Source organism: Porites lutea, chromosome 4 (genome assembly GCF_958299795.1).
Source record: "Porites lutea chromosome 4, jaPorLute2.1, whole genome shotgun sequence".
Lineage (NCBI taxonomy): Eukaryota > Metazoa > Cnidaria > Anthozoa > Scleractinia > Poritidae > Porites > Porites lutea.
The window spans coordinates 35,693,816-35,721,403 of record NC_133204.1 but is presented as its reverse complement, the minus strand read 5'-3'; the positions used below and the strand labels follow the sequence as shown (position 1 = coordinate 35,721,403).

The 27,588-nt window shown below is 37.7% G+C and overlaps 1 protein-coding gene across 3 annotated transcripts; it reads right to left on the bottom strand.

Annotated features, from left to right (window-relative positions):
- Positions 1 to 4,643: 4,643 nt before the first annotated feature.
- LOC140935494 (alpha-1A adrenergic receptor-like) lies at positions 4,644 to 13,226 on the bottom strand. 3 transcript variants are annotated; one of them, XM_073385038.1, is made up of 2 exons: positions 13,131 to 13,226; positions 4,644 to 5,883 (listed from the first exon to the last, which is right to left on the bottom strand). In XM_073385038.1, exons 1-2 carry the CDS (start codon positions 13,138 to 13,140, stop codon positions 4,778 to 4,780), a joined length of 1,116 nt encoding a protein of 371 aa, XP_073241139.1. In that variant the 5' UTR covers positions 13,141 to 13,226; the 3' UTR covers positions 4,644 to 4,777. The 3 variants fall into 3 exon arrangements, with proteins under 3 accessions (XP_073241139.1, XP_073241141.1, XP_073241140.1); XM_073385040.1 differs by lacking the exon at positions 13,131 to 13,226 and adding an exon at positions 7,676 to 7,926; XM_073385039.1 differs by lacking the exon at positions 13,131 to 13,226 and adding an exon at positions 7,668 to 7,924.
- Between the last annotated feature and the right edge of the window lie 14,362 nt (positions 13,227 to 27,588).

The following is a 27,588-nucleotide window of genomic DNA, read 5'->3' as shown; positions in this document are numbered from 1 at the left end:
CAACGGCATGTATCGTTCTTAGATTGGAGAGTTGTGTACCAAGCAAAATTAATTTATATGGCTACTGGCCAGTTACAGGTTCAGAAGCCAGGGCCTTTGGCGATGCAAGACTTCAAAATACCTAGCAGATGTTGTTTCATTTATTTATTTTACTTTTTACAAATTTAAAAGGTTTATCTTTCCTTCAAGAAACTTGGGAATGGAATGCAAAGTTAAAGGAAAGGGATGATCCTCCATGATATTTTTTTGCTTATCGTGGCTGAAAATTATTTTCTGTACTTAAAACTTAAATTTACCGCGGCTTCGTTAACGTGGGAAATACCTTTTACCATGGTGTTTGTAACTGTACCTTATAGGCCCTTATATGTATGTGGCAGGATGCTGACTTACTTGTAATACTTGACCATGGTGCTCCCTTACAGATCACGTTTTTTGTATAACCATTGAAATTATTTTTCTTAGGAGATATGATTGATCTTAGTCACTTCAAATAACTGTATACGGACAATGGTTTGCTCATGCGCAGCAAAGAAAAAAAACTGTTTTGCTGTGGATAATGCCTGTTGCATCATTCAGTTTGGTCCATGTTTTCAACCCTCGCATCACGACAGTAGCGACTTTATCCAACAGGAAGGAAAGAAAGAAGAGGTCGCAACTATATATAGTGTGAGACAAACGTGACAGGGCTATAACCTGCGTGTTTTTTTAAAAAAGAAAAGATCTGTTTAAAGGAAGGTGAAGTTACATAATTATTGTCACGCTTGTCACAGAAGGTTTCCCGTCCGTCTTCTATTACTTTCCTCTGTGGTCTTAAGTTCACTAAATATGGTTGTTTCGCTGTCACGCCATCAAAAGGTAGACACCAGAAGGTGTATAGATGGTTTTCACAGTGGCGTCATCAAATTGTAAAGTCAAAATAGCGAAGTTTTACGAATTCTTTTTTACACTGGGTTGAAGATAAACAAAAAGTAAATCTTTGTACAAGTTTCCATTCCCGTAGCACGTTTCATTTCGAAAATTCAGCAATTCGAACTTCCAAGTTTTCACAGTGCGTGACACCAAAATAGGAATGTTGTCTCGTTGAAAAAAAGTCTCTCCTCTTGATTTTCAGCAGTATAACCGTTTCAAGTATTAGAAGATATGTTTATGCGCACGTATGCTAGTTCTCGAGTGAGAAGAAAGAACTTTTATAGAAAAAGTGAACTCCAGATGTTTTTGTTGATTTCCGGCGGCCATATTGGTGCACCAAAACGGTACACCAATATGGCGTCTCCCTACAAAGCTCTACAAAGATGCGTGAAACGTTTCGGCAAATAACTCAGAAACTGTGGGCCACAAAGACCTGAGACTGGGACAAATTGTTTATATATTAGTCTTTTATAACATTCATTTTCTTGGCTTCTTCCACTTGACGGTTTCCAATTTATTTTTTTTGGTGCGTGACAGTGAAAACGATCTATACTGGGCTGCCATAAAACCTAGACTAGATAGAAATTATGTATTGTAATATATGGATTTAGCCAGGGCTAAAAGCGAAGCTCTCAGTTAATAATACTTATAAACAAAAAAATAAATAAATAAATCTTGTAATGCTAGACGGGGACCGCATTGAAAATGACATCAAGATCAACAGGTCAATCGGCTCCTGATAGATCTAATTAGCAAAAAAACAAATTTGCACGTGCAGCACAGTTTTTTTTTGTAATTAGCAAAAAAAAGCAAATTTGCACATGCAGCACGCTTTTTTTGTCTTTCTTTGCCGTTGTTTTGCACGACTATAATGCCGTTTTGCACCACTAAAACTTCAAACTTCCTAGTTTTACCAAAGATTTTGTTTCCTGTGTTCATGTTCGCTTTTATTTTTTCACTGCTGCTCATTTTCACTTAGCCACTAGCATTTCTCATTTCCTCATCGCCGCTATGAAATTTACATGTTTTTCTTCCAACGAAATTTTCTCCCTAGCTCTTTCTCTGTTATCCACGTGAGTGTAAACATAAAAAAAAAGTCGAGAAAGACACGACTTTGTTGGTTTTTTTCTCTCTAAAAGTCCGGGCGGCCATGCAATTTTTTTCTGTTGCATTTGGGTTGCCGTACCTGTTCATTGAGTTATTTAAATTGGCGTGCCTGTGGTGCACGTGATTACCAAATTTTTTTAGGATGGGTAGATTTACTTAGCTATGGGGCTCCGCACACGCGCGCTTACCATAACAGACAGCTGACAGCGTATGAAAGGAACCCTGCTAAACCCCTTCCCATCCCGGACACCACCCCAACCCTCGAATCTCATTAAACTGTTTGATCTGAGACCATAAATAGATGATTGATACTTCCAATGTTATTGATGGTCGATACAAAACAAGCTAGGTGGGTATACCGTGCGATTAGTATGTGTCCTAATTTTTGCGATTAGGACACATTGGTTTTTCTAACTGAGGATTAATTTTTGCGATTTTCAAAAAGTACCCAGTACCTTCCCTGCTAGCAAAGGTCTCTCACAACGAGGCAAAAATGAGAGAAAAATTAGAGACCTCTGCTAGCAGGGATTGATAATATTTTCGTTCTTGCTATGTACGTACAAATAAATAGAAATACCGTATTTCCTCGAATAATAGCCGTTGCTCGATTAATCGCCTTCCTCGAATAATCGCCCCCACCCCCCTTCCCCCACACACACTTTCTCGCCTTCTTCTCTTTCTTTTATTCCTCCCTGTCAAGTTAAAGTGGAGTCTGATGAAGCAGAACTCAGCAGTGATGATTCAAGCTCTGACGCCGAGGATATTGACATATAACCAAATTTGAAGCGCTAAAAAAGCCAACGTCTAGTTTATGGGATGTGACCATTTTTTGGTTTAATGGCAGAATAAAACAAAATATTTAGGGGAACGACCTCCAGTAAACGAAGTTTAAATTAAAGAAGTCTTAACGATCACTGAAAAGAACATAAAAAATGGCTTCAGGGTATTACCTTCTTTAAGGATTTTGAGACCATCTTTTCACTTTTATTGAACTCACTCACCAACCACTATTTCTTTCAATTTCTGGTTAGACTAGTTATTCTTCTCAGTGACGACGAGCTGACATTCCTGGCTTTTGCTGTTTGAAATAAAGATTTCTCAAACCTGTTAGAAAGTTTTGAGCCCTCCGGAACCTTTTATCTTTTAAGATTTTCCTTGTTTTCCAGCAAGACAGTCACAGTCTTTCTCAAGTTTGTTTTGGAATCAGCATATCCTGGGCTTTGGAAGCCAGAATCTAGCTCAAGAGTTCCGAAACGCTGTTAGAACGAGTTTCGTATGTCCTTGAAAAATTGTTTCGGAAAGTTTTTATCAGCCAATGGATGAAAAGAACAAAACATGGACTCTTGTTTTTCCCGCCAAAGAAAACCTTAATATAGAGAAGGCATTTTTCGATTGACCAATCGTGTTACAGTATGACTTCAAAGCTTTTTTTAGAAAGTTCTTCGGGCATGAAGTTGTTTCAGCCGTGCGTTCGCTTAACCAACCAAAAGGCAGGTGCGTTTGTGTCCGTTCGATGAACCAATCAAATCGCTTTATTTTCGTTCGCTTGTTGTTTTGTTTTGCTCGCGCGTTTTCATTTTGAGGTCATACGAGAATCTCTTTAACGATTGGAATCTGGACTCCAAGTTCCTTTGACAAGGAATCCGGAATCCAGTACCTCGAATCCGGAATCCACAGCATTGAATCCAGAATAAAAGACTAGAGACCTTTAGATCCTTGGACGAGAACGACTACGAGTACGAGATTTCACTAAAAGTTTTTTCGCGTATTCTCAAAACTATAGACTCCCCGGAAAGCTTCATTTTACCATTTTCCACTAGAAAAGTTAGCACTGTTACCTTTAGTGAAGTAGTTTATACCCTCTTCCGATCGCAAAATGATAAAACTACTAATATTTGATAACTTGTTTCCGCCACTTCGACATTCTCGCTAAAACTCGAAGTAGAATGATGACGGCTACCAGATTTTCACGCCAAAATAACGCTGGTTCACGCGCGAGCACTACTTGGTATTGAGAAAATCTCGTACTTGTGGTCGTACTCGTCTTAGAATCTAAAGCTCTCTACTGTCTTGGATTACTTTACATGGGGCAACCTCCCTATGAACTCCAAGAAGCGGAATGAAAAAAGGCAATTGAACGTCCAGTGGTTGTGATAACAATCGGAGGGGATACAGATTCTGCCCGGTACAACAGATGCCGCGCGCCTTGTTAGTCCAGTCGCCCTTCACCTTACGCCCACCCCGGTGTTCTTCCCAGAATGGCCGGGCTATTTTTTGGCAGAATACGGTCACATGGGACAAAAACACCTTGCCGGATGGCAAACGGAAAGAAAAACAAAGAGATTACATGGTTCTAAAAGCTAATTTCTTTTTATTTAAGTTCCCACTGCGTTGTTTGCCATCCAGTAAGGTGTTTCTGTACCAGGTGACTGTTTTTCTGCAACGAGGTACATTACCCCGTTAATACGACCAATCAAATAACTTCCGGGTGAGAAAATTACTTTACGAAAGTTTTCAAAGTGCATAAATGAGCATTTAAGCCACTTGTGTGAAATCAGACACTTTAACAGTCAGAATTAAGTTCTATTTGCAACCACATACTTTAGAAAGGGTTAGTATTATAATGTAAGGCTAACCCATTAATACATGAAAATTTTCCTGTTCCAGCCGTCATGGTATTAAACGAGTTGCATGGTACTTTTAAACATACAAAACAGTGGCTTGACGGGTGAACTCTCGTGAGTAATTAATTCTCCATGTGTCATAAGAAGGTTGGCGGAAATTCTTCCGTCTCAGTTCCCTTTTTGCTTCCTTTCTTACTCAGCGATCTTCTACATTCACCATTACTACTTTCCTTAGCGGACGAGTTAGAAGAAGCACCTCCTTGAGATACAAAAATAGAGCCCCTGGGTAGAGTGAGCCTTCTGGATAATGTGCCTATGGCTGTGACGGACTCCTCGCGAGTTCGCTCCAACTGGCCACGCCAGCGTGTAAAGAGTCTTCTGAAGGCCCTTCTGTACGTTTTGTTTAAACAGGTGTATATAATGGGATTCAAGCAACTGTTCAGATATTCCAGCCATTTAACGGATTTATGAATTATCATAGGATAAAATTTTTCATCGTGGACAAAGCCAATCACGGAAACGAAGAAAGGAGCCCAGCAAACTATAAAGACACCGATTACAACCGCTATTGTTTTAGCAGCTTTTACGTCTGTAGTATATCGCCTGTTTCGACCAATACGACGCGCCTGGCGTCTAGCTACGATATATATTTTAGAATACATAGCAACCATAAATAATAGTGGAAGAGCAAAGCTTGCAACAAACACAAAGTAATTATAACCATTTGGCTCCGGCCATTGATCTTTTAAGATCCGTAAACTGGACACCACCACAGCATAAATCCATGCGCAAGACAGGACAAGAAGCGCTCTGGATGACGTCATTATATGCGGATAGGCGTAAGGTGCAGTTATGGCCACGTTCCGGTCGGCACTGACTGCTGCCAGATTCATGATGGATGCTGTACCGAACAGAATATCCATGCACTGCCAGAAGAGATTCAAGTTTCCTGTAATTACTTTTTGCTCTGATAAGTCTGTAAGTTGCAGCAATAACCAGAAGGGCATACCTAGAACTGCCACTAATATATCCGATATCGCCAGGCTGATAATGAAGTAGTTGCAGATTGTCCTGAGATCTCTGAAAGTGTAAAAGCTTGCACACACGATTGAGTTGCTAACTATAGTGAAGACTATTAAGACGCCCACGGCAACGGCATTTGCGATGTTTGAAGTTTCTGTGCGAAATAAGGGCGGAGGAACTGTACTAACATTGTTTGAAATGTTAATATCCATTATGGGACCTGAAAAAGAAAGAAGAAAGAAGCCTCAGCTAATTAGTATTGATGATATTTAGGAGATTTGCCATGCTTTTTAAGATTTTCTGACCTAATTTTAGAACCCAATATTTAAATATATTGCGTGTTGTAACAGGGTAGGCTTGTTGAACCCCGCCTGTCAGCAGGTTTCCGAGATCAATAGTCAGCGAAGAATATGAGCTGTGAAAACCGTGCCAGCCCGCCCCTTCTCATATCAACACACTGTAGTAAAGGGTATATTTACTCATCGGATAGCGAGCTTATCCTTATGACATCGCTCAGGGTGTGGAGAGGCTTTAAGTCATTGCTGGTTGAGGCTGTTGAGCTTCTTTGTTTTCAACGTACTATTCTATTTTTTTTTTACTCAAAAGACAGAAAAAAAAAGTTCTAAAGACTCAGATATCGATTTTAAAATAACTCTACGAATTTGTCTATTTCGGGAACATCATGTGTGATACTTCCTCGTTTTCTTCGTTTTATCTAAAACAGGTCCCTTTTTCATTTAAAAATAATTATTAATAATGATTTAACAGTCCGAAAATGGAATAGTATTTCATGGAAATATCCGTATATTTCGTGATAGGATTGTAGTGATCAACAATAACAACTTAGTACAAAGGAACCATAGTCTAACCATGCATTTACTTCTGTTTTTAAGCTTCCCAGAACTTGTATAATTCCTGTAAATTACCTTAAGTTTTACCTTTGTTACAAGTTCTGTTTATGGCCTCTGAAAGTTGAAGTCTTTGTTGTTGTTGATTCACAAGGTGTTGATTTCAAAAAAAGTGTTGGCATAATAATGAATGTCTCAGTGCATGTGTATCTGAACACAGTGCCATAAGGAGAGAGCTTTGTAGACTTTCATGGAAATTGAGGGCGTATGGTATCATATTACTCACGGGATTGTTTTTGTGTACTGAATCGAACGAATTTGGTCAATTTGCGCAGCATCTGAGAAAACAAGGAACAGCAAAGAGGAAACATTGCACTAACGTATTTCACATGAACTCTATTTCTCAGCAGTTTTTTATAAAGTGAATTAAAAAATTGTAACCACATTAGAATTTTATCTCGCCTTAGTACCCCCTTTTACTGCCAGTTTTTTTCTTCGCAAACTGAATTGTACTTGCATTGAGAGATGATCTGAGAAACGTTCATTCCCTTTCTATTTTATGGTTAATATAAAATCACTTGCCATCAAGTCCAGAAGGTAGCAGAACTAAAAACCGTAAAACAATCATGATCAATATTACTAGTCAAACCACTACCTATCTAATTACAAACTAAGCCAGCGTCAATGCCCAGCTTAATTTCGCTCAATTTTATGAATTTTAAACATTTTTTCCCTTACGCACACCTGCCATGTTTTCTTCATGACATTTAGCTAGTCACTTGGCATGAAAAAGAGGAGTTAATTTATTCATTGCTAAGGCCGCCGTGAAAAGCAGAAACATTGATGGTGAATCAGGAGCCCATACGTGAAGGCACATGGCCGAATCGAATTAAACGGCCGGCAAGTCTCGTCCGCGATCTAAGAAACCATGCCAGTGTTGTTTCTTTGTATGCTAAGAAGCTGACGCAATAGAAAGATACATCAACTAACGAGCTCTAATATCAGTAACCATCAAGGATATTATGGTATTACAACAAACTAACTCTTACTACTTGCAGACATGTGTTTCAATTTTCAGTTATCTCGTTTATTTTATACCGTCTTCCTATCTCGTTTCTGTGTTACGCAATGCTGAATATAAATACAAATCGCCTACCTCGTTACCTCGTTAGTGATACTTCAGTTAAAAATCGGCATGAAGACCGATGAAGCCGAGGTTTGGGGGTCGAGCATTCCGATAGCGGTCACCGAGGTCGCGTTTTTGTGTGTATTACATATTTTGTTTGTGTAATCTTCGGACAACAGAGTAAAGTAAAACTCAAAGGAATACTGTGCTAAAGCCTTGTTGACCGGTGAATAACGCTGGGTAGAGGCTAAAAACGCACAATTAATACTCATTAGTAAAGATGATATGATGTTACCATGACATGTTATGAAGTATTTCACTGTAAATACTTTAAATTAATAGATTAAAATTGACAGGTTTCCAAACACAAGACTTTCTTTAGAAATAAATTAAAAGGTGAAAGTAAACTGATAAAAATGCATGGCACGGACTGTTACTGTTAACTGCAAATTAACTATTTCTGGCATCATGATTTTCTAATTTCTTTTTTGAAACGATGTAACATTTATTTGACCACTTATATTATATAAATCGTTTCGGGACAGACAACTTTCAAGCATTGAAACGTGGCTTGACTCATGTCCGTAGAGTAGAAGGAACGTGGCTGACAGAATTGACATAATATACCGCAAACATTTCAGCTCTTCTGAATACAATCTAATTTGAAATTTAGATTGGCTAATGGAAAGAGATTCCAGTATCGGAACATGCGCACTAACGATATTCAGAACTCAATCCGGCCGCCATATGCCGGTTGCAGATAATGACAGAAATTAAATTTGTGAAGCGTACATGTTTCTTTTCATTTCTTTTCTTTTCTTTTTCAATGTCTACGTAAAGATACGAGAGTCATTGAAGGTGATACCGCTTTCATAACAATTCAGTGCCTACACATAAACTATTAAATCTCAAGCGAATATTAACAGCCCGCTATTGTGTCTCATGACAAGGAGTTTAAAGACCGGGATATTCTGGGTAAAAGTTTTCGTGCAACTCAAGTCCGCGCTGATAATTTTGCTTGTTACCCCCCACGATCGTATAATCATATTTCAGTTTATATACGAGGTGGTAAGAACCCTTTAAAAAAATCATTTTGCAACTAACAGTATTGTTACAACACCTGCAAGAATGTCGCCCAGTAGTCTTGGCCTTAAACGGATCCTGTAGCTAAGTGCATCAAAGATTTTAGACTTAATGCCCCTCAGAATGAATGAGGAACTAAATACCAGTTGAACAACGCCCTTCGTACATTTTTAATAGCCCGCCGTTTTGACGGAATTTTGACCAAGGAAAGGTTGCTTAAACTACGTTGATCCTGACCACTTGAACATCTCAAGCACTAGCTTCCATAGTAACATTATCCTGGATATAAATTGTAACGTTTGTGCTTATTTTCAAGCAATTTATTGCCTTCTTGGAGCAATTTACGATATTATTGTACTTTATTTGAACCAGGGAAGCCCCGCGATCCCAAAGCAAGATCTTTTAGTATAACAATTGCAAATTATAAAAACTGACTCACTTTGTTACCTCTTCCCACAGAAACGACGCCTGCTTGTCTGCGAGGCAATTGTCCTGGATTTTTATGAGCACCTCAGTCTGGCCCTTACATATAAAAAAAATCAACTAACTCGATCGAAAATTCAAACTTCGTTTGCATGCGAAGAGATATTGCCAGAAATTCAAAACAGTGCTGTTTTAATCTATAACTCAGATTTAGTGGCACATAAATTTTTGAACTCCCGCTGGTTCCTTTTTTTGAAAATATAATTCTCACCCACCATCTGCCGTAAGATTTCTAAAACATTTTGCTGCTGCTCAGCGAGAAAAAAAGATAAATATGTAGTGAAATTGTCTTCAGTGGTCGAAAATACAGTAACTTTGCAAAAACATTCCAATTTACTCATAAGAAATTCTAAAAATCACCAATACATTATGGATGCATGCTGTGTGACTCATTTTGCCTTAGGTAATGAATATGATATGAAAATTTCATATTAACCCTGGTCAACCGACTTTTTCTGTAAACTAGGTTAATTATTTAGACTCCCTCTTTCCCCCTCTTGCTAATAATATAAAAGAATAAAAGATTGTACCGGAGAAATTCTATTTTGTTTATGTATTGATTGAATGGTGCAAATTGATTTTCCGTTCTTTCCATATTTTTATTGCAAATTTAGGGCGAATCATCTTTTGTGCTAGTTCACAAAAATGATAAACCGCTGACCATGTATTAATAATTAAAAACCTGTTTTATCTACAGTTGGTAGACACATTCAAAGTGAACACATCAAAACCAAGCCTTATCAATTTCTATGGTCAGCAGGTTAGCAGCAGTGGGTAAAATCAAAATTACATTTGAATGCGTGGCAGTTAATAATTGTGGGATTAAACTGAAATGATTCAAAGAAAGGAAAAGAAAGAAAAAGAGAAGCAATCACGGGCTAGAATACAAGAGGGCATTCAAGTCCATTACTCACAGTAGGGTGTTAGTTATGTGGGAAGGTCATTTTTTAAACTTCCTTTTTCAGTTGAAGATTGTCATCTACTATATTTAGATATTTTCGTGAAGTCCGAGTTAAAAGGTTCGAAAATGAAGCTTTTTAACTCAATTTAGACGGAAAATCGAAAAAAAAAAAAGCAACGACTTGGGATGTGTACTCAGTCAACTATTGAAAGTGAATGGTCTTCGACAAAACTTTTCGCTGGTAGTATGAAATGTAAACAGCAATGATAATTATAACAGTTACTTCAAAAGCCAAGAGAGCCTGGTTTGTTAAACGCAATTTTTGTCAGCCTTTTATGTAAAATATTTAAAAGCAGTAACCAGAAAACGTAACATTAACGATTTTCCCCTCGTTTTCAGTAAAAAAAGGCCAAGCTAAAACAAACAAATCTGCCGCAATTGGTGAGCCTGATTCTTGTGCAATTCGATTGTCGATTTTTTTAAAGGGGCTTTGTCAAACAATTTGCTATCTTTTTAAAAACCTAAAACATGCCTTTGCATCAACTGAATTCTAAAAATAATGGTCCAATTTTGTTATTTCAGACTATATTTAGGCATTGAAATTTTTTTTGTCGTCTGTTGCTATGGGGATGGCACGGATGCAGAGGAACTTGAAAATATTGGGCATTTTTTTCCTCATGTTTTCATGCTATGCCTGCTAAAATTAACCAAACAAAAATATGGTTAGCGCTCCCGCATAAAATGTTTATATCTTCTTCAAACCTCTACTGAAGTATTTTGCATTGTGTAGACACTAATAATTGACCTAAAACCTGAGCAATACATAAAAGTATATTTTAAAACACACGACTATGATAAACAGAAAAAGGAGACTCTACATGTATTGGAGCAATTTATCTAAACATTTTTGTATCTTTGACCTAACTCTGTATTCTTTTCAAAATCATTGCACCAAAATAGATCAATATGGATATACAATTGCCACCCCTTTCTGAGTTTTTTTGACCCGCCCCTGGTTTGCAGTCGGTTTCGCTCAGCTCGAAGCAATTTGTTTAACAAGACTTTGACTTTATCTAAACAATTCCTAAGAGCAAATAAGTGCTGTATAGAAGCTCGTAATATTTGACAGGAACAGGAGTATTATTGCTGCATTTTAATCGAATGAATTCACCATGATTAACATAACTATATAGTATGATAATAAGCTTGCATTGCTCTTCGTGCGACCAGAAAATAAAAATCACTCATCTGCTATTGCCGACCATGTCACTTCAACTGGGCATAACATGAAATGGGATCATTTCGAAATTTGACAAGAGAATGGTCGGACACCCATTGCAAGATAAAAGAGACTGCTGATTAGGGATATCCAACCTTCCTTACATGTAAATGAAAATGCCAGCGGTTAAAAACCATATAATGTTATGTTTCTACTGTATTTTATCTTTTGTTTCTTTAATTAGTTACTTATTCTACATTTAAATTTCTGTTGTTATTCAATGGTTTATTACTTCCGAAGATGTATTTTGGAACATACGAAACATCAAGTTAAAGTCTTATCACCGCCGTTTGCTTTTTGTTAATCTTCTTAAGCTAGGATGGCCAAAAAGTATCTACCATTTATATTCTCAAAAGGCGGACTGCAAGTATTCTCGGGAAACCCAACACCATATAAATGCAACCACCCTATCGTGTGACAAACAAAATATAACACCATGGCATTGACACTAACGAAAAGGTTGGACTAAGTAATCTGACCTAATTGTGAAGCGAATGCAACAATGATTCAAAACGGGTAAGCGTATCCCATTACTAATCAACATAATCCTCCAGGCTAATCGTTTGAAAACAACTTAAACTTCTTAATATGCAAAAAGCGATCCGGTGCTTATTAGAATAACACACGTCGGTAGAAACGCTTTAATTTAGACCCGGAAAATTCTTGTTGTTGTTTTCATGAGTGTCTCAGGATCAAACTTCATAGAAAACACCTAATTATATATCGCAGGTGCGGCGGAAGTAAAAAACAAACTTTTTATTCATTAAAGAAGATGATTCGTTTTTAAAAAACGCCTGAAGATTAGGTAGGTGAAAGACTGAAAGACTATTTTTTTCATTCTTAGTGAAATAACTTTGGCAGTGAAGAGATTAAAATATTATTTCCTGAATTTTTGACGGCGTTCCGAGAAGAGCCTCTCAAGCTAATTAAACGGGAAGGGATGCTCGTCTTGTTTAGGGGTGTAAATTACAAATTTTGCATCACCTTCTATTTAAACACCGAGTGTTAATATTGTGCTCATAATAAATCCTCATAAATTCCCGTGCGGAAAGGTAAAGAAATAACAACGGCAACAAAATAACATCTTCGCTTATTGTGGTCTAGACGGGTCATTCATGATGACAGCGATGAAAATGTGTTTATCGCTTTCTTGGCTGTGTTTTAGAAAGGTATTTTTAAAGGAATCAAAAAAAGCTTAACCCAAGCCCAGAGGTCTCCTTTAGGGGCTTTAATTCCAAATTTTCAGTCATCGAGCATTCCCGCCCCTTCACAGGGGAGTCCCCCTGGGGACGGCCGCCTATAAACTAAATGGGTGCAGGCAACTAAGTAGAAAGCTGACCACCAAAACCAAATCGTACGTACACTTAACGGGAAACGCGGATAGAGGAGGCCTGATAAAATATGTTCTTATGTTAGAAGTGTTTACTTATAAGCTGCCGGGAATGACTTACAAGTAAAACCGGTTAAGCCGTATCAGTACTTCACCGGCGCGGGGAACGTAGTCGGAAAAATTCCCTAATTTAGATTGAGTTACAATAACATTGTGGATATGGTGATTATTTGTGCATCGTTCACTTTCTCAGTGAAAGAGAAATACGTTACTAACGTAACCTATGCAGAAAGTAGGACCAAGAAGGAAAATGAAACAGTGTTTTTACTACTGAACAATATCCTTGTCTTGCTCGGCACATCTTGCTGATTGTTTCGTATAGAGTCAAACAATAGATAAGCAATTTTTGACACTCACCGGCTTTCATTCATGCGTCTATCAACTGTTTAGTATTTGGCTTTTCTCTAAAATCGTCGACTTTTCTTCAGCGGCAACCTTTAGCTCCCCTTGAACTCTTATCCCAGTAAGTCATATAAAAAAATGTAATCGTAATCTACTCGCCAATCTGTGAGAAAAAAAACAAGAATCATTCCCCTTGATGATGAAGAATGCAGTGTATTTTAAAACACAATACGGGATACGATAGAAGCGACCTACCAGAAATTCTATCGGGTTGATTTATGAAACCTAATAGTCTATCAAAAACTCCGCTCGTTTGTCTGGCGGTTTGCTTTTACCACAAATTATTTCTTGTCATCAAAAGTTTCAAAATTCAAGAGCCGCTGGAGCGCAGCCTGTTTAGTCTTTTCACTGATAGACTAGACAACCTTCCGTTGTGAATTGAACAAACTAAAATTAAAACCTGCATTCTCAAGTACGCTTCCAAAAGCTTTTATAATGAGGGCATCTTCAAGTTTCCTTGTCTTCCTCGGTTGATGTTTTTACCATTAAAAGCTTAATCTATATGAACAAGCTTTAAGCCCTCCATTTCAAACGTAACAATACGTTGTTAAAACAGCGGTTACATCGCAATCAAGAGCTATGCAGTAACCTTCAATACAACAAAACAAAATACAGTAATGCATTCGCTATGAGTACCTTAGGTTTCCCCGTCCTTAATCCTTACCACCTGAACACTATTTAATGAAGCGCCAACATCAACTCGATTTCGATTGTTTGAGACCAATATGCAGTTCACACTCACTTGTTAAATAACGGTCAAGATCCAATGCATCCAATCAAATTTCATAAAAGGCTCTTTTTTTTGGCAAGTTGTTACCTCAATGCAGATCTATCAATCAACTACAACAATATACATATATATTTATAACTGAAAGTTCCGGAGGCAAAAAAGTTGAAAACAAAAACGCATTAATCTATTTCAGAGGGCCTAGTTAGAGTACCACCCTCAAAGAATTTTATTATCGCATCGCGAAAATGAATCATTATACGAGCTGGAAAAGGAATAATGTATCCTCTTGAGATTTTATCGTGCACCTGTACACTTACTTTTAGTGGCAAACAGGGACATTTCAGTAAGACGTTTTTATCTTACGCATAGTACCACGAGACAGAGAGAGAAATAAAAAAAAAATAAATCCTTTCACCTTTCAGTTTGAATAAACACCAGGTGCTTGCAATGGTAAGTTTGGCCTCGAGGCACTTTCCTGTTGGCCCTGGTTGCACTATATAAAATAATGTACTTTTGGTTATAATGGGTTTCTTTCATTAATACGCCCATTTTCAGTTTATTTTTGTTTCTTTTTCTGTTTAATTTTGTTGATTGTTGTTTTTAATCGTATATACAAACGCACCGCCATCCTTTTTTACAGCCTAAGGAAATTTTACAGATCAAGAGAAATTCATTTTGTTAAAAGCTACGAGAAAGCTCGACGGTACAAATGTACACAATGTCACTGAAGTTTGATTTTGTTTTTGGTCTCGCAGTGATAAGTAATTGTGTTCAACCTTTTTGTCTCAGTATAATAAAAAGCTCTCGTAAGCGACCGCCTCCGTAAGCGACCGCGACCACTTTTGGGATTACCCAACTAGACTTATCCTTTGTTTTTATGCTCTCCTAAGCGATAACTCAGAGTCATTCTTGCTCTAGTTATTTCAAATTGAGGTTATTTTGGTGTAAAAATTTGGACATAAAATATAGCTGTGTCTCTATCGAACATAAAAACACTGTATTAAACATTAATTTCTTTCATTTCTTCATCATGAACTGTTAATGAGTTTCTGAAGGTAAGTGGCCACCCTCTATCGTTTTACCATGAGACCGCTTACGAGAGCTCATTCGACCAGCTCTAGTTAAGGCGACTTTTTTGGAATTTGGAGGTGGTCGCTTACGAGAGCTTTGACTATAGTATAAATTGTGAATATGTTGAATCTTCCAAAAGAGTAACTTGTATCAAGTGAGTTTGAACTAACAGTAGAATTGGCTTGACTGTGAACAATATGGGTGCAAAAGAAGGAAGCCAAAACTTGAAAACATCGAGACGAAGTTTTCAAGTTTGATTGTACTTGTATTTGGGAACAGTAATGCTAGGAGCCCTGACTGATAATAGAGAAAGCCACCTTGGAGAATCAACAGATGACTTTCGCTTGTTGGTCAGGGGAGGAAGTTGTATTATTCGCTTGCGAGTACACTTTCATAATCATTTCTCTAGCACAATTTACATATAAGAACCTAAGGGAAATTCTCTGTTGATTGACTGCCCTTAAAGGGAAAATGTCCCCCATTATTGAAAGACCTCTATTTGTAATTAGATGTCGGTCAGTTATGACGATGAGGTTAGAAATAGGGGCATTAACGCCAGTAGAGTGCTTCAACGTGGGTTCTCTCATTTTTCATTTAATCTAGTATTTAAGGTTGCTAAATGAAACCGCTTTTAATTATCAGTGCTACCAGGCAGTTTATAAGACGTAATACAAATACATTATCTAATGGTAGATTTCAGCACGCAGCTTGATGAGAGTTTAGAGACGCAATGCATATTAATGTTAGATTTGAGCTATATACGCAGCTTGTGTAGGATAATGACTTCGAGAAGCAACACCTATTAATGGTGACCCTGTAAGCTAAAGACAGCTTGTTGATAGTTTCCAGACGCAAAAAATTTGAGCTAGAGACGCAATTTATGATGGGGTGACAGTTTCGAGACACAGCGCTTATAACTGAATGGTAGATTTAGACTCAAAGACATAGCTTATATCATGGTGTGAGTTTCAAGGGTTATTAAAAAAAGTTCTTACCGTTTTAAGGCGCATTCGCGACTTATTACGTTAGTTGCTGATCACTGAAGTCTTTTGTCTTCTCTTAGAGCGCTTTCCAAAAGTCAGAACTGGCCGGCCGGACCATGGCCGAACCAGACATTTGGCCGAATGAATTAGGCTTTTTCCAAGAGGTTTTGCTGAAAAACCATCTCCTTTGTTCATAACATTTAGGATTTGACTGATGCGGATGGTTAGTTTTGATTAAAAGTGAAATTTCATTACCATGGGAATGGGCTAGCCGGTCAGTTCTGACAAATGGTAGCGCACTTAGACAACCCGTTTATCCATCGAATAATATTGCAAAAATACAACAAACTGATCAGTCTAAAAAGAAGCATTTTGGTGATAAACAAAAGATATTCCCAATTAAAAAGATCGAGTGGACTCTTGTTCAAGTTCAGTGTATTTTAAAAGTACTTTGTCCTCGTAGCAAAAAGCGGCAAAACTTTCAAACAATTGAAAGTAAATTGGAACAAAGAAACTGTTGGCTAGGTAGCGTTTTCTTTAAATACTACTGAAATTTTTAGTGTGTAGCAGTGCAGAGTAAAAACACAGTAAACATCTGCATCACCCACCTTAATTTGTAAACACGTTATGATCTTTCACTTAATTTCCTCGTTGTCACTAGTTTGCGACTTCCGATGTATGGGGAGGAAGTTTTAAACATTAACTGATGGCAACTTGAAATATTCTGCCATTGACAGACACTTGGGAAAAACTTATCGCGGTGAAATCCTGGATAGCTGAACTTCGAATTGACGACGAGCGTTATCGAAAAAGACCAATCTAAATTATGTGAATATTTTAGCGAGTGTGAGATGAAAAAGATACCTGTTATCTTTTCGACGCGATACACATCTGTCTCGTCGGGCAAAACGATTCATCTTTGCTCATAAAGAAAAGATACAATATTTTAACCTGAGCTGGATAGTAACCTGTAAATAATTGCTTTTGTCACGGATCGCCTTATACTTGAGATTAACAAGCAAAAGTCGGTATATATTTTTAAAATGCACCTAGGGTACTATTGCGGCCCATCGCAAACATTAGTCTGGCAATTATTTTAATAACTGAACGCCACCAGAAAATAAGACATTTCTATCCACAAAGCCAGAAAATGTTGTCGATTAAGCCATGGTTAACCATATGCCCGACGTCTGACACTGGAGCGCTTGAAACTTTACTTACGTTTTTCAACCACCTGACAAAAGCTAAGATCTTCAAACGTCTGATAAGAAACAGCGCAAACAGCTAGTAATAAAGAAATAATGCACAGCTCCCCTGTTAAACGAAACTGGGCATCCCCTAAGATGCGTCAACGTTTTAAATACTAGCAAAAAGATAAGCGTCCTTCTGAACAAAAATAGTCTGTTAATTAATTAGAATTTACCTCTTTTGAATCATATTCAGATCACAATTTTTGTTGAGATCAAGATTCAAAGAAAAAAGATCAGCTTATCGTAAGAAATCTCCACAAAATACAAAACCATTCTAAACATTTGATAAAGGTCAAGAACTATTTTTCACTTCTAGTAAAACTGACAGAACGGTTTTATAACCTATACAAACAAGGTTTTGTAATATCTGAACATGTTCCTAGCATTTGTAGTAAAGTTTTTTTTCTCTTGGCAGCAAGACAAGGTTCTTTGAGTAGATTAAGCCAATGAAGCGGTTCTGTCCTGTCTATGATCTTGAATCAAACTGATTATCACCAGAAACCCATGGGTTTCTGTTATCACTTAGTATCGATCCTGATTATTTCTCCTTGAAAGATTCTTTTATTTTAGAAAAATGATGTCTAATTTTTTCTCATCTTAAAATTGCTCCCATCAATTTTAGTTGTTGGCTAAAAACGGTTTCATTCATATTAAGCCTAAGTTTATTTGGTGAATTTTTTTAATTTGGGCTTGGTGCAAATTCAACATTTTCGAGACTCGAGATGGGTTTGGTTTGGAATTTTGAGGTTTTGATGGCATGGCAATGTAAATCCATTCTTGAGGCTGTTACAGACTAAGTGACTCAAAAATTTATTTATTATCAGAGAAAAGAGAAGTTTTGTTTTGCGAATTTTACAATTTCCTACTTTTCAGCCTGGTTCATGGATATCAATTTTTTGTCAGTATCTAATAGACCTTGTCACGGTTTCCGACGCCATCTTGACGGGGAGTAGGCAAAAGCGTGACAAATTACAGTGTTTGTATGAGAATCAAATGTCGAATAATTTCCGTAAAACGGCTGTTCTGAAAAAAATATTAATTGTAAACTAAAGCTACAAAGAAAAGGATTGTCCTAAACCATTTTGGAGGCGTACCTGTGCTTAAATTTGTCCAGAGGCTTGCTTTAGATTTTCCCGGGACTTTCTTACAGACAAATGTAAAGAAAATTTTAAAAAGTGGTTCTACGTCTTTTAGTGCATGTAACGCCCTTACATTTTTTCAGGAGAATCGTTAGGAGTGAAGCTTTAGTTTGCAAATCATATTTTTTTCAGAACAGCCGTTCTACGGAAATTATTGGACATTAGATTCTCATACAAACACTGTAATTTCTCACGCGTTTGTCTACTCGTCAATATGGCGTCGAAAACCGTGACAAGGTCTATTGCTTAGTACCTCCTTGAAAGGTTATTTGTTTTAATATGCGCTTGTTTCAAAAGGTTGATCTAGTACAAATTTACACTGAATGCTATAAAATAAAGTTTTGTCTCTCTATATAAATGTTCAGTTTGTGAGACCAGTGGTGTTGATACTAGTTCTCTTCCCGTGGCTCATGCGGTGTGCAAAGATATGACAAAAAAAGACAGGTTATTAAATTTGAAAACAAAGCGTCTGTTAAGTTTTGAAACCAGCGATGACAAGCACATGTTTTATAATTTATGCAAATTGCCGAACACCATACAGAGGCGAAAAACAGCTTTTTTTCTGTATTTCGTTTTGTCTCTGCCGCTAAAAAGTTCTCCTAGTGCTGCCTAATGTAGAACCGGCAAAATTTATGTTTCGGTAATGCTCAATAACGACAAACGCGGGGTTAATTTGTTCAAAATTATCCGCTAGGCGCACAGAAAGACGTTTCAAGTAAATTGCTTTTAAAGAAAAATAACGCATAAACAATGATATTATGACAAAGTCTAACATTTTATTTCAGTTTTATGTTTATTTGTAGGAAGCAAACAAATTATATGATCTTTAATTTACTGCTCCTGACTAAACAGTCGGAATATATAATAAACCCCTCAAAAGAAGACAAACAGTGGGAGTTTTAGTTTTTTAAATATGCTGAGAAGACGAAAGCCTTGAAGTTCGGTGATTAACTAAAAGGTGAGGATCCATAGCAAACAGTTTTTTATTTAGTTTTATTTCTTTCGAAACTATTAATGATCTTGATGTTTTGTTGCTGGTTTTTTATTTCTGGCTGTGAATCACACTACTTTCGTCCTAGAGCGATTTACTGGCAAACTGATGACAACATATACTTGCTCTGTTTTAATTCGGTCCTCTCGATTTCACTCTTTAATTTGTCAGCGTTAAGCTTGTGGCAGAGTGAATCTTACTCTTACTAGAATAATTGCGCACGCCTTTTTACATAGAGAATCGCACCGTTTTCTTTTATGGCCGTAACGACTACAAACTTTTGAGTACGGTTATGTTCATTGAGATGCTTAAATTACAGTACAATTTAACGAAAATTGAAGATCCTCAAAACTTTCACTAAGAAAGAAAAAAAGTTATTTCAGCATTCGACTAAAAAACTATTCAGGAAACTGAAGCACTCCGGGTCGATTAATATCTCCCGCGAATTAAAGATTTGAAAATAATAGCGATTGCTACGGTCTTGAAGTAAAAGAATACTAAACAAATTTTTCATTCGCCTGGTTTCAGCAAATTTACTTTCTCCAGAAAAGGCCCTTTTTTGGTTTTCACATGAAAAGCGGTTTGAAAGGTTGTCGTAACGTACAGACAGCTTACTAGCTTTTTTTTCTCCGAGAGCCAGCTCCTCGACGTTACTTTCAGCTGCAGCTCACGTCATTAAGTTACCTTCCACCATCCAGAATCCAGGAGTCCTCTCTTTGAATTTTAAGGTAATCTAGTAAACAAAACGTTTGTTGTAATTTCTTGACTTTTCGCCGGACATTTTCCACGGATAAGCTAAATACTCGGAAGTCATTTTCCGAGTGATGCCCTGCTAGCTGCTATATCATGTACACTGAATGTTATCCCGTCTCGTATGTTAGGAACAATTGATATAATAACAACATTCGCTCTTCCTTTTTCCTGCTGTTGTTGCATGGACAACGAATCTCTCGGTCGATTGTCTCGCGGACGAGCCGTTTCTTCGGGTGTTAGTCATGGCGGGGTCGGGGTCGGGGTCGGGGCCCATCTTTTGTTTTAAAGAATGCTGTTTTACGGTTAGGGTAAGGGTTAGGGGTTAGAGTTAGGGTTAGGGTTAGGGGTTAGGGTTAGTGGTTAGGGCTGGGGTTAGGGTTAGGGGTAGGGGTAGGGTTAGGGTAGGGTTAGGGGTTAGGGTTAGGTTTAGGGTTAGGGGTTGGGGTTAGGTTAGGGTTAGGGGTCAGGGTTAGGTTTAGGGTTAGGGGTTAGGGTTAGGTTTAGGGTTAACGACTAATAACCCTAACCTTAAAACAGCACTTTGTTAAAAAAAGATAGACCCCGACCCCAAAAAATTAGTTGAATATTCTTTAGATTGGATACGTGAAAGAAACGAAAATATTTAATATTTGATTATTTATAGTGGCGACAAAAATTCTGTGAGAACTTAGCAAAATTTCTTGGAAAATGTATTTCATTCCATCGATTCTAGCCCCTAAAAGCGACATGAACTATAAAATCAGAATCCATTTGTATTTTAGCAAGGAAATTTCTATGAAAATCTGCGATAAAGCGCCTCCAGTTATACATGCTTTCATTCTTTCGGATTTTTTGTTTGCTGCAACACTAGTATTCTTACCCTTTCACTAGTTAGGGAAATTACAACGGTTGAGAAAAGTAATAATAATAATAATAATAAAAAGCAGCTGCAAGGAACTGTTATGCGAGTGAGAATGTCCGCCCGAGCGGATCCTCGTCTCTTGTACGCTTGTGGCGTCATCATTTTTGACGATCAAGGACAACTTTGTCATATAAATAACTTGTGCAAGAGGAAGAGATCTTTCAAACCATGCCGAAATGAGCACGATTCAGCCAAAGAAAAACGGGAAAAACCATGAAAAGATGCCCCGAATTGAAATTTCTAATGAAAATTTGTTCCCACTACCCACCTGCATTTTCTTTCGGCCATCTTATCCTGCGATCCTAAAAGCTTTCCCAAAAACTTTTCCGAACGAAATGAATTAAAAGCCTAGTAAATTCCCAGAAATAGACTCTAATAAAAACGGGTCAAGAAAAGCGAACGAAGTGGGAAGGAGAGAAAAGAAAAAACTGTTGGATCTGGAAATTTTGCTTTTCTGCGCATGCCCGAACTTACTACGGAAGTCGATATGTTCCTCTGGACAACAAGGCCTTAAAGTGCTCGACCAACAAACGGCGTTGGGCAGTTTTGGCCTTTTATAGCCATACAGTGACCATGCAGAAAACGGCTGGAGAAGCTTCAAAAATTGCAGTGGCGAATGAGTTAAAAAAAAAAAAGACAAAAAAACGGTAAAATATATGTTATTTAAAATTACCTTGGCTACTTACCAAGCTCAACATTGTTATTAAAATAACAATTGATAATACAGTCAACTCTCCCTTAACGGACATCTCTTCAAGACGGACACCTGGTGTTGGCCCCTTCCGTCTTTCAGTCATTTTACTATACCTATACTCTTTATAAGACAAACACCTCTCTAAGACGGACAATGGACACTTTTGAAACCGTCAACGGACAATTGTGAAGTGCCTTATGTACTGAGTAAATAATACCTTAAAATGGAAATGTAGGTGCTCTTCATGTCAGTAAATTGCAAAATGTTGATATTTTGAAGTCGTGCTTCAGTTCGCAGAGTGTATACTGTTACGCTTTTAGACCACGAAGTCGTGATCGTTACTTTGTTTGCAGTAATGAACGTTTGATTGCGCTTTTCTGTTACAATGTTTCAATCCTCGTTGTTTTGTACAAGATAAAAAGACGTGTATACATTGCGAATAGGTTCAGCTCAAAAATTACTGGTGTCACGATCGATACCTCGACTTTCTATAAGGCGGACACCTCTCTAAGACGGACAGTCAGGGCCGCTCCTGAAGGCGTGTCCGACTCCGTCTTAGAAAGTGTTGACTGTACTTTCTTTTGATAGCGCCATTTTTACTGAGGTCCCATGACACATATTAACGATAACTGCTTGAAAAGAGTATGTGGAAGGTTTAAAAAATTAAAATTAATATTAAAACGATTTCACTAAAATCGCTTTATTATTATTTATCATTATTATTATTATTATTATTATTATTATTATTATTGTCGTTGTTGTTTAATACAAAATTCGTTATTATTATTGTCGTTGTTGTTTAATACAGAATTCGTTTTTGATTCAAGAATTCGAATTTGAATTTTCAAAAGGCACGCAGCCTAATGCAGTTCCAACAGATCGGTCAGGTTCAGGTAACCCGATAGTGTAACTCCAAAGTTTCAAATCAAATCAAATCAAATCACTGGTTTATCGTCCCTTTTGCAGTCAGAAGACTGAATTGTAGGATACCTTATACAAGCTGTGATATATATATATATACTAATACGCTAAATTTATTGACAAGATTGATATTTAACCCTATCAAAATTGAAGAAACGTAAAGCTCTTGTGGCCATGGGCCTGCTAGAACTCCCTGATCTTAGACACACACTGGTAGATATAGGTAACTTTGCTGTGTATTAGTGGGTATAATGGGTTACCTGGCCGAACCTTACCTATAAATTTAATACACGAGACTGCCCGACGGTCAGAAAGAGTAGATAATGCCGCTTTGTCAAGTGCTGTTTCATACGAAATACCAGGCCAAATGATGGAAAGGGCCCTTTTTTGTACGTTCTCAAGATAGCAAGCAAGATACTTAGGCAAGTCAGCAAGAGGTAGCGGAGGCGTACTCTGGTATGGAGCGAATAAGTACGCAGTAGACATGAACAATTAATATCAGCCGACGGAACTTTGCACTTCTTGAGTTGTCTCAGTTCATAAAGACTTCTGTTGGCCTTCTTCACTATGTAGTCGCAGTGTACTGCCCAAGTGAGGTCCTCAGAAAGATCGACACCGAGGAGCTTAAAAATAGAGACCAGTTCAATATCGGACCCACGAACCGCGATTGGGCGCAGCACGCAACTATTGTAGTGAAGAAAGTCAACAGTCATGGTCTTGCTTTTAAGGAGGTTTAAGCGCATATTGTTATTAACAGCGAAAGCGTGGATATCATCAACTACTACATTCAATAAGGATGGCGAATTGCTAAGTACAGCCTCCAAAACCGTTGCGGACGCCCCAACTTTGAACAAAGTCATTGACCATAACAGCAAACAACAAAGGACCCAATTTTCTACCGTGAGGAATGCCTCCATTTAGATATAAAGGAGCGGAAACCGAGGCGCCAATGCGTGTGACCTGAACCCTCCCTTGCCAAAAAGGATGTGACCCACCTAAGCAAGCTCCAGTGGAGATTTTACTGTGTAGAAAGCTTCTCCATTAATATAAGGTGATCAATAAGGTCAACGGCCTTTTTTAAAATCAGCAAAAAATAACCTTAGATAGCAACCGCCCCTGTCCAGGGTTTCTAAAGCCAGGTGTAAAAGATAGACAAGGGCCTGCTCGGTCGATTTACCAGCTACCGCGAATTGCTTTCTATCGAGGTTGCCAACAATAGATGGATATACTCTAGCTAATGTGAAATCCTCCAGCACTTTGCAAGCTGGCATGTGAGAGAGATTGGCCTCACATCGTCCTCGATGCACTTGGGAGGGGTCACCTTGGGCTAGGGGTGGACTATCGCGCTCTTGAGGAGAGGAGGAATGAAGCCCTCACAAAGCGTTGAGTTGTAAAGATCGGCACCAACTGGCGCAAGTTCAAAGGCGAAAAGCTTGAGGACGACACTAGGTATCCCGTCGGGTCCAGCCGCCTTCTAATTGGTTTTAATGTCACAAAGAGCCTTGTACTTCTTCTAATTAGTTAATAATTATTCCTCGAGCCCGAATGGGCTCTGAGTCAATTTCGGCCTCATGGGCTATTGACTCAGCGGCCATGAGGGCCAGAGGAATAATTGTTTTAGTAAATTCCAGCTTGTTGGTCTAAAATAGCGAGAATAAAAAAACTTTAGCTAGTTAAAGCTAGATTTTAATCCTTTTTTGTCGCCAAAAAGCCGGCCCTTTTCGCTGCTAGTGAACTATAACATATAGCCTAGTAGTAGCTCAACCAACCAGAACGCAGCATTGATAAAAGACCACTAGTTGGATTTTACTAAAGACGAATACGCCCAATCCCCGATTATTAGCCGAGTAACGATCTCGTCCGCAATGTTATCGGATATAATGTGATACCATTAGTCAGTTGGGGGTCACGAAAAATACTAATAATAAAGTTGCAAGCAGCTTACTTTGTGTCCTTCGATCTATGTTTAATTGCTCAGAGCGGTAAAGCCGAAGAGGTTGTGATCACCCGTGTTTATTTTGAGCAAAACTTCGTCTAATGGGGCAAATGTTGTTAAGTTATATTTAAGGCCTGCAATTAGTAGTTTCTTTTTTATGAACGATTGCTTGTTGAAGCGTATTTTGATAAGGTATAGGAAGCTTTCCTAAGAGTCTCTACGATAACCAGTTCAAAAAAAAAATTCCGTTGGCTCTATCAGATTTTTCGGTGTTCATTCCTTACGTTCTTATTTTAAAGATGCTGTGTAGATATACATTTTTTTCTTTGGTGCGATAAATGAGTTACAACATAAGTGTTTTTTTGATTGACGTGAGAGAGCCTTTAATCTTAGCGCCTTTCTTATCTGACAGACGAGAAAGAAAACTTTAAGTGAATAAATTTTGCACTGATTGTTTTTCGTTAAACGCAAATAATCAGTTCGCAGTAGAAAATGTGGCATGTATTCGTTCGGCACAATATAGCAAAGCTCACTGTAATTTACGAATAGTTTAGCTGAACGGAACATCTGGCAAGTGCGAACGTTCTTCACCTTTTGCATTTATATGAGGTGTCCTTGTTTCTAATAATATTTTGTGAAATACTAACAGTGGCTACAGAACAAAATAAGTCGGCTCACCTGGTCATCCATTCATGCTTGTGCCATTTTTAGACCTCCAATAGCTGTTGAAGGCATAACATAGGCGCAAAAAGTCATTATAATACCAAGTCTCCCCAATAGCAGCATGCGAAACGTGTTCTCCTCTTTCTATAGATAATTCTTATTGAATTAGCTTTGTCTTTTTAAAATCGGTCGCGCGCTAAGGAGCTTCGCTTACAGAAACAACCCTTGAGTGGAGAGGCAATTAAAGCGAGTATTTTTCTAACCCTTCAGTGTGATGTTTATCTGTTCAGCTGCTATGTAGCCTGACTTCCCATTGTCATGTACAACCAACAATAATACAAACAAAGTAATTCCATCCTATTCACACAGAAATATTGTAGTCTTTTCCTTTTGCAAACTGTACCTCGACTTAATAAACAAGGTATCCATGACATGTTTTGGACTGAAACACTGTTAGTACAGTCCAATAGATTTGCCAAACACGAATACTACTTCATAATTAAGAAGCATATCCACTTTGTAAAACTGTCATTTCTATTACACACGCCTGTTGAGGTGATATGAAAGCCGCCTGGAATATCTATTGTTTTTCATAATTTGGGCTTTACTTAGATTGAATTGTGTGGTCTCCCACGGAAATTTCTTAGTTAGCGTTAATTTTAACAAATTTTTGCAATACATCGCAGTAAGATGTCCATCAAGAGGAGATGATGCACGTGAAAAACGTTTTCTCACGGTAGCAAATGAAATATGAGCATGTTAAAATATGCCTAAACGATTTTGTTTCGCATAACACAAGTATGATGATTTCTTTTCCGAGAGGCAATGAAACGGAAGTTAAGGAGTGTTGTTTGACAAAACAGATCCATCTGCAATCTAAAAAGCATATATTTGACGCATGGTTTTCTTTACTAACAACAATAATATTCGATCTGTTCAGGCAATTGTCGATGATGAAATAAAACAAAAGTCAATGTGCGAGAACTTTTTACCATATCTTAAGCTGATCATGAATTAAACCAAATTTAAAATTAGTCAACTAAATTGCAGTGAATTTTGAGCACATTATTGGAAAAAACTTACTTTAAGGTCCCAAACTTGAAATAGTGACTTGAGAGGACGTGGTATACCAAAAAAACAGAACTCTGGAAGAAAAAATCAAGTTGTAATTCCTCCGCTTACATAAAATTTATAGGTAATGCAATCAGTCTGTAAAGAGTTAAATCACGCGCATGCTCATAAGTCAAAGTTTTCAATGTAAACGTTTACTTACAAATTTCACTGAATCAGTTTTTCTTTTGTCGAATTTTCAGGTGACCTTTTTAGATAGAAAGTCGTCTAATTTCATTGGTAACCACTTTGTATTTTTGAAATGAAAAGACAAAAATTAGTTTGCAATTAATTTGACTAGACAGCGCATGAAATCAGGTTTTTTGCCGATCCATTATTCGCGTATTTCATTTGCTTGTTATGTTAACAAAGGTGTAATGTTATTACACATTACTTTTTTTATATATTTCACTTGCAAAAAAGAGCTTTTTTTCCAGTAAGTTAAAACTGAAATCTGTAATTAACTGTAAATTAGCGAGCTCCACTTTTTCTGACTACGAGTACGAAATTGAGCGTGGCGTATCCCCCGACAATGACTGTTTCCCGTGGCTGACAAGGACATAAATAAAAATGAGGCCTACGATTGGTGTTAGTAAATATATAAGGTACAAGCCTTTGTTTGAAAATTCGTTGTCGTAATCGTAGTCCTAAAGGTCGTCTGACTTGGCGACGAGATGATTCCCTGTTAAAAAGAAAAAACGTTAATACTGTGTGTAATTTTTTAAAATGAAATCAGTGTGTGCATGCGCACAGATTCCTTTGCAGTATTGCCTGAACTATTTAACTCGCTTCTTATGATATCCACTTAGTAATACAAGGGGCTTAGAATCGGATCGGTTGGTTGAAGGTCAAAACAGCAGCTGAATTTCTTTGCTGTCACGCTCGTGATTTGATAACAATTTCATCCTCCGCTTAAAGTCAAAACCTTTTAGGAAACTGAGACATTTTATTAAAACATGATGGTTTGCTAATTATTTCTTACATACTGTTTACGTTTGGGGCATCTCAAAAACCCGCTTTCCAAGTACGCCTTGTCAGAAACAAGAAGTTGAGATGCGACGATTGGGTGGTGTTCAATTTTGAAGATATCTTAGCTGTTATTGGAAAAACTTGGCTTCGTTGCGATGATGGTGTCACAATTTGGAGAACTTCTCTTGGCTGTAACGCCTGTAATCATATCATCAACCTTGATGCTAGTACGTTTTCCACATTGTCTTCTGTGATCAACCGCCTTTAGCTTTCAACAAACTTGACCATGGAAGACTAAATAA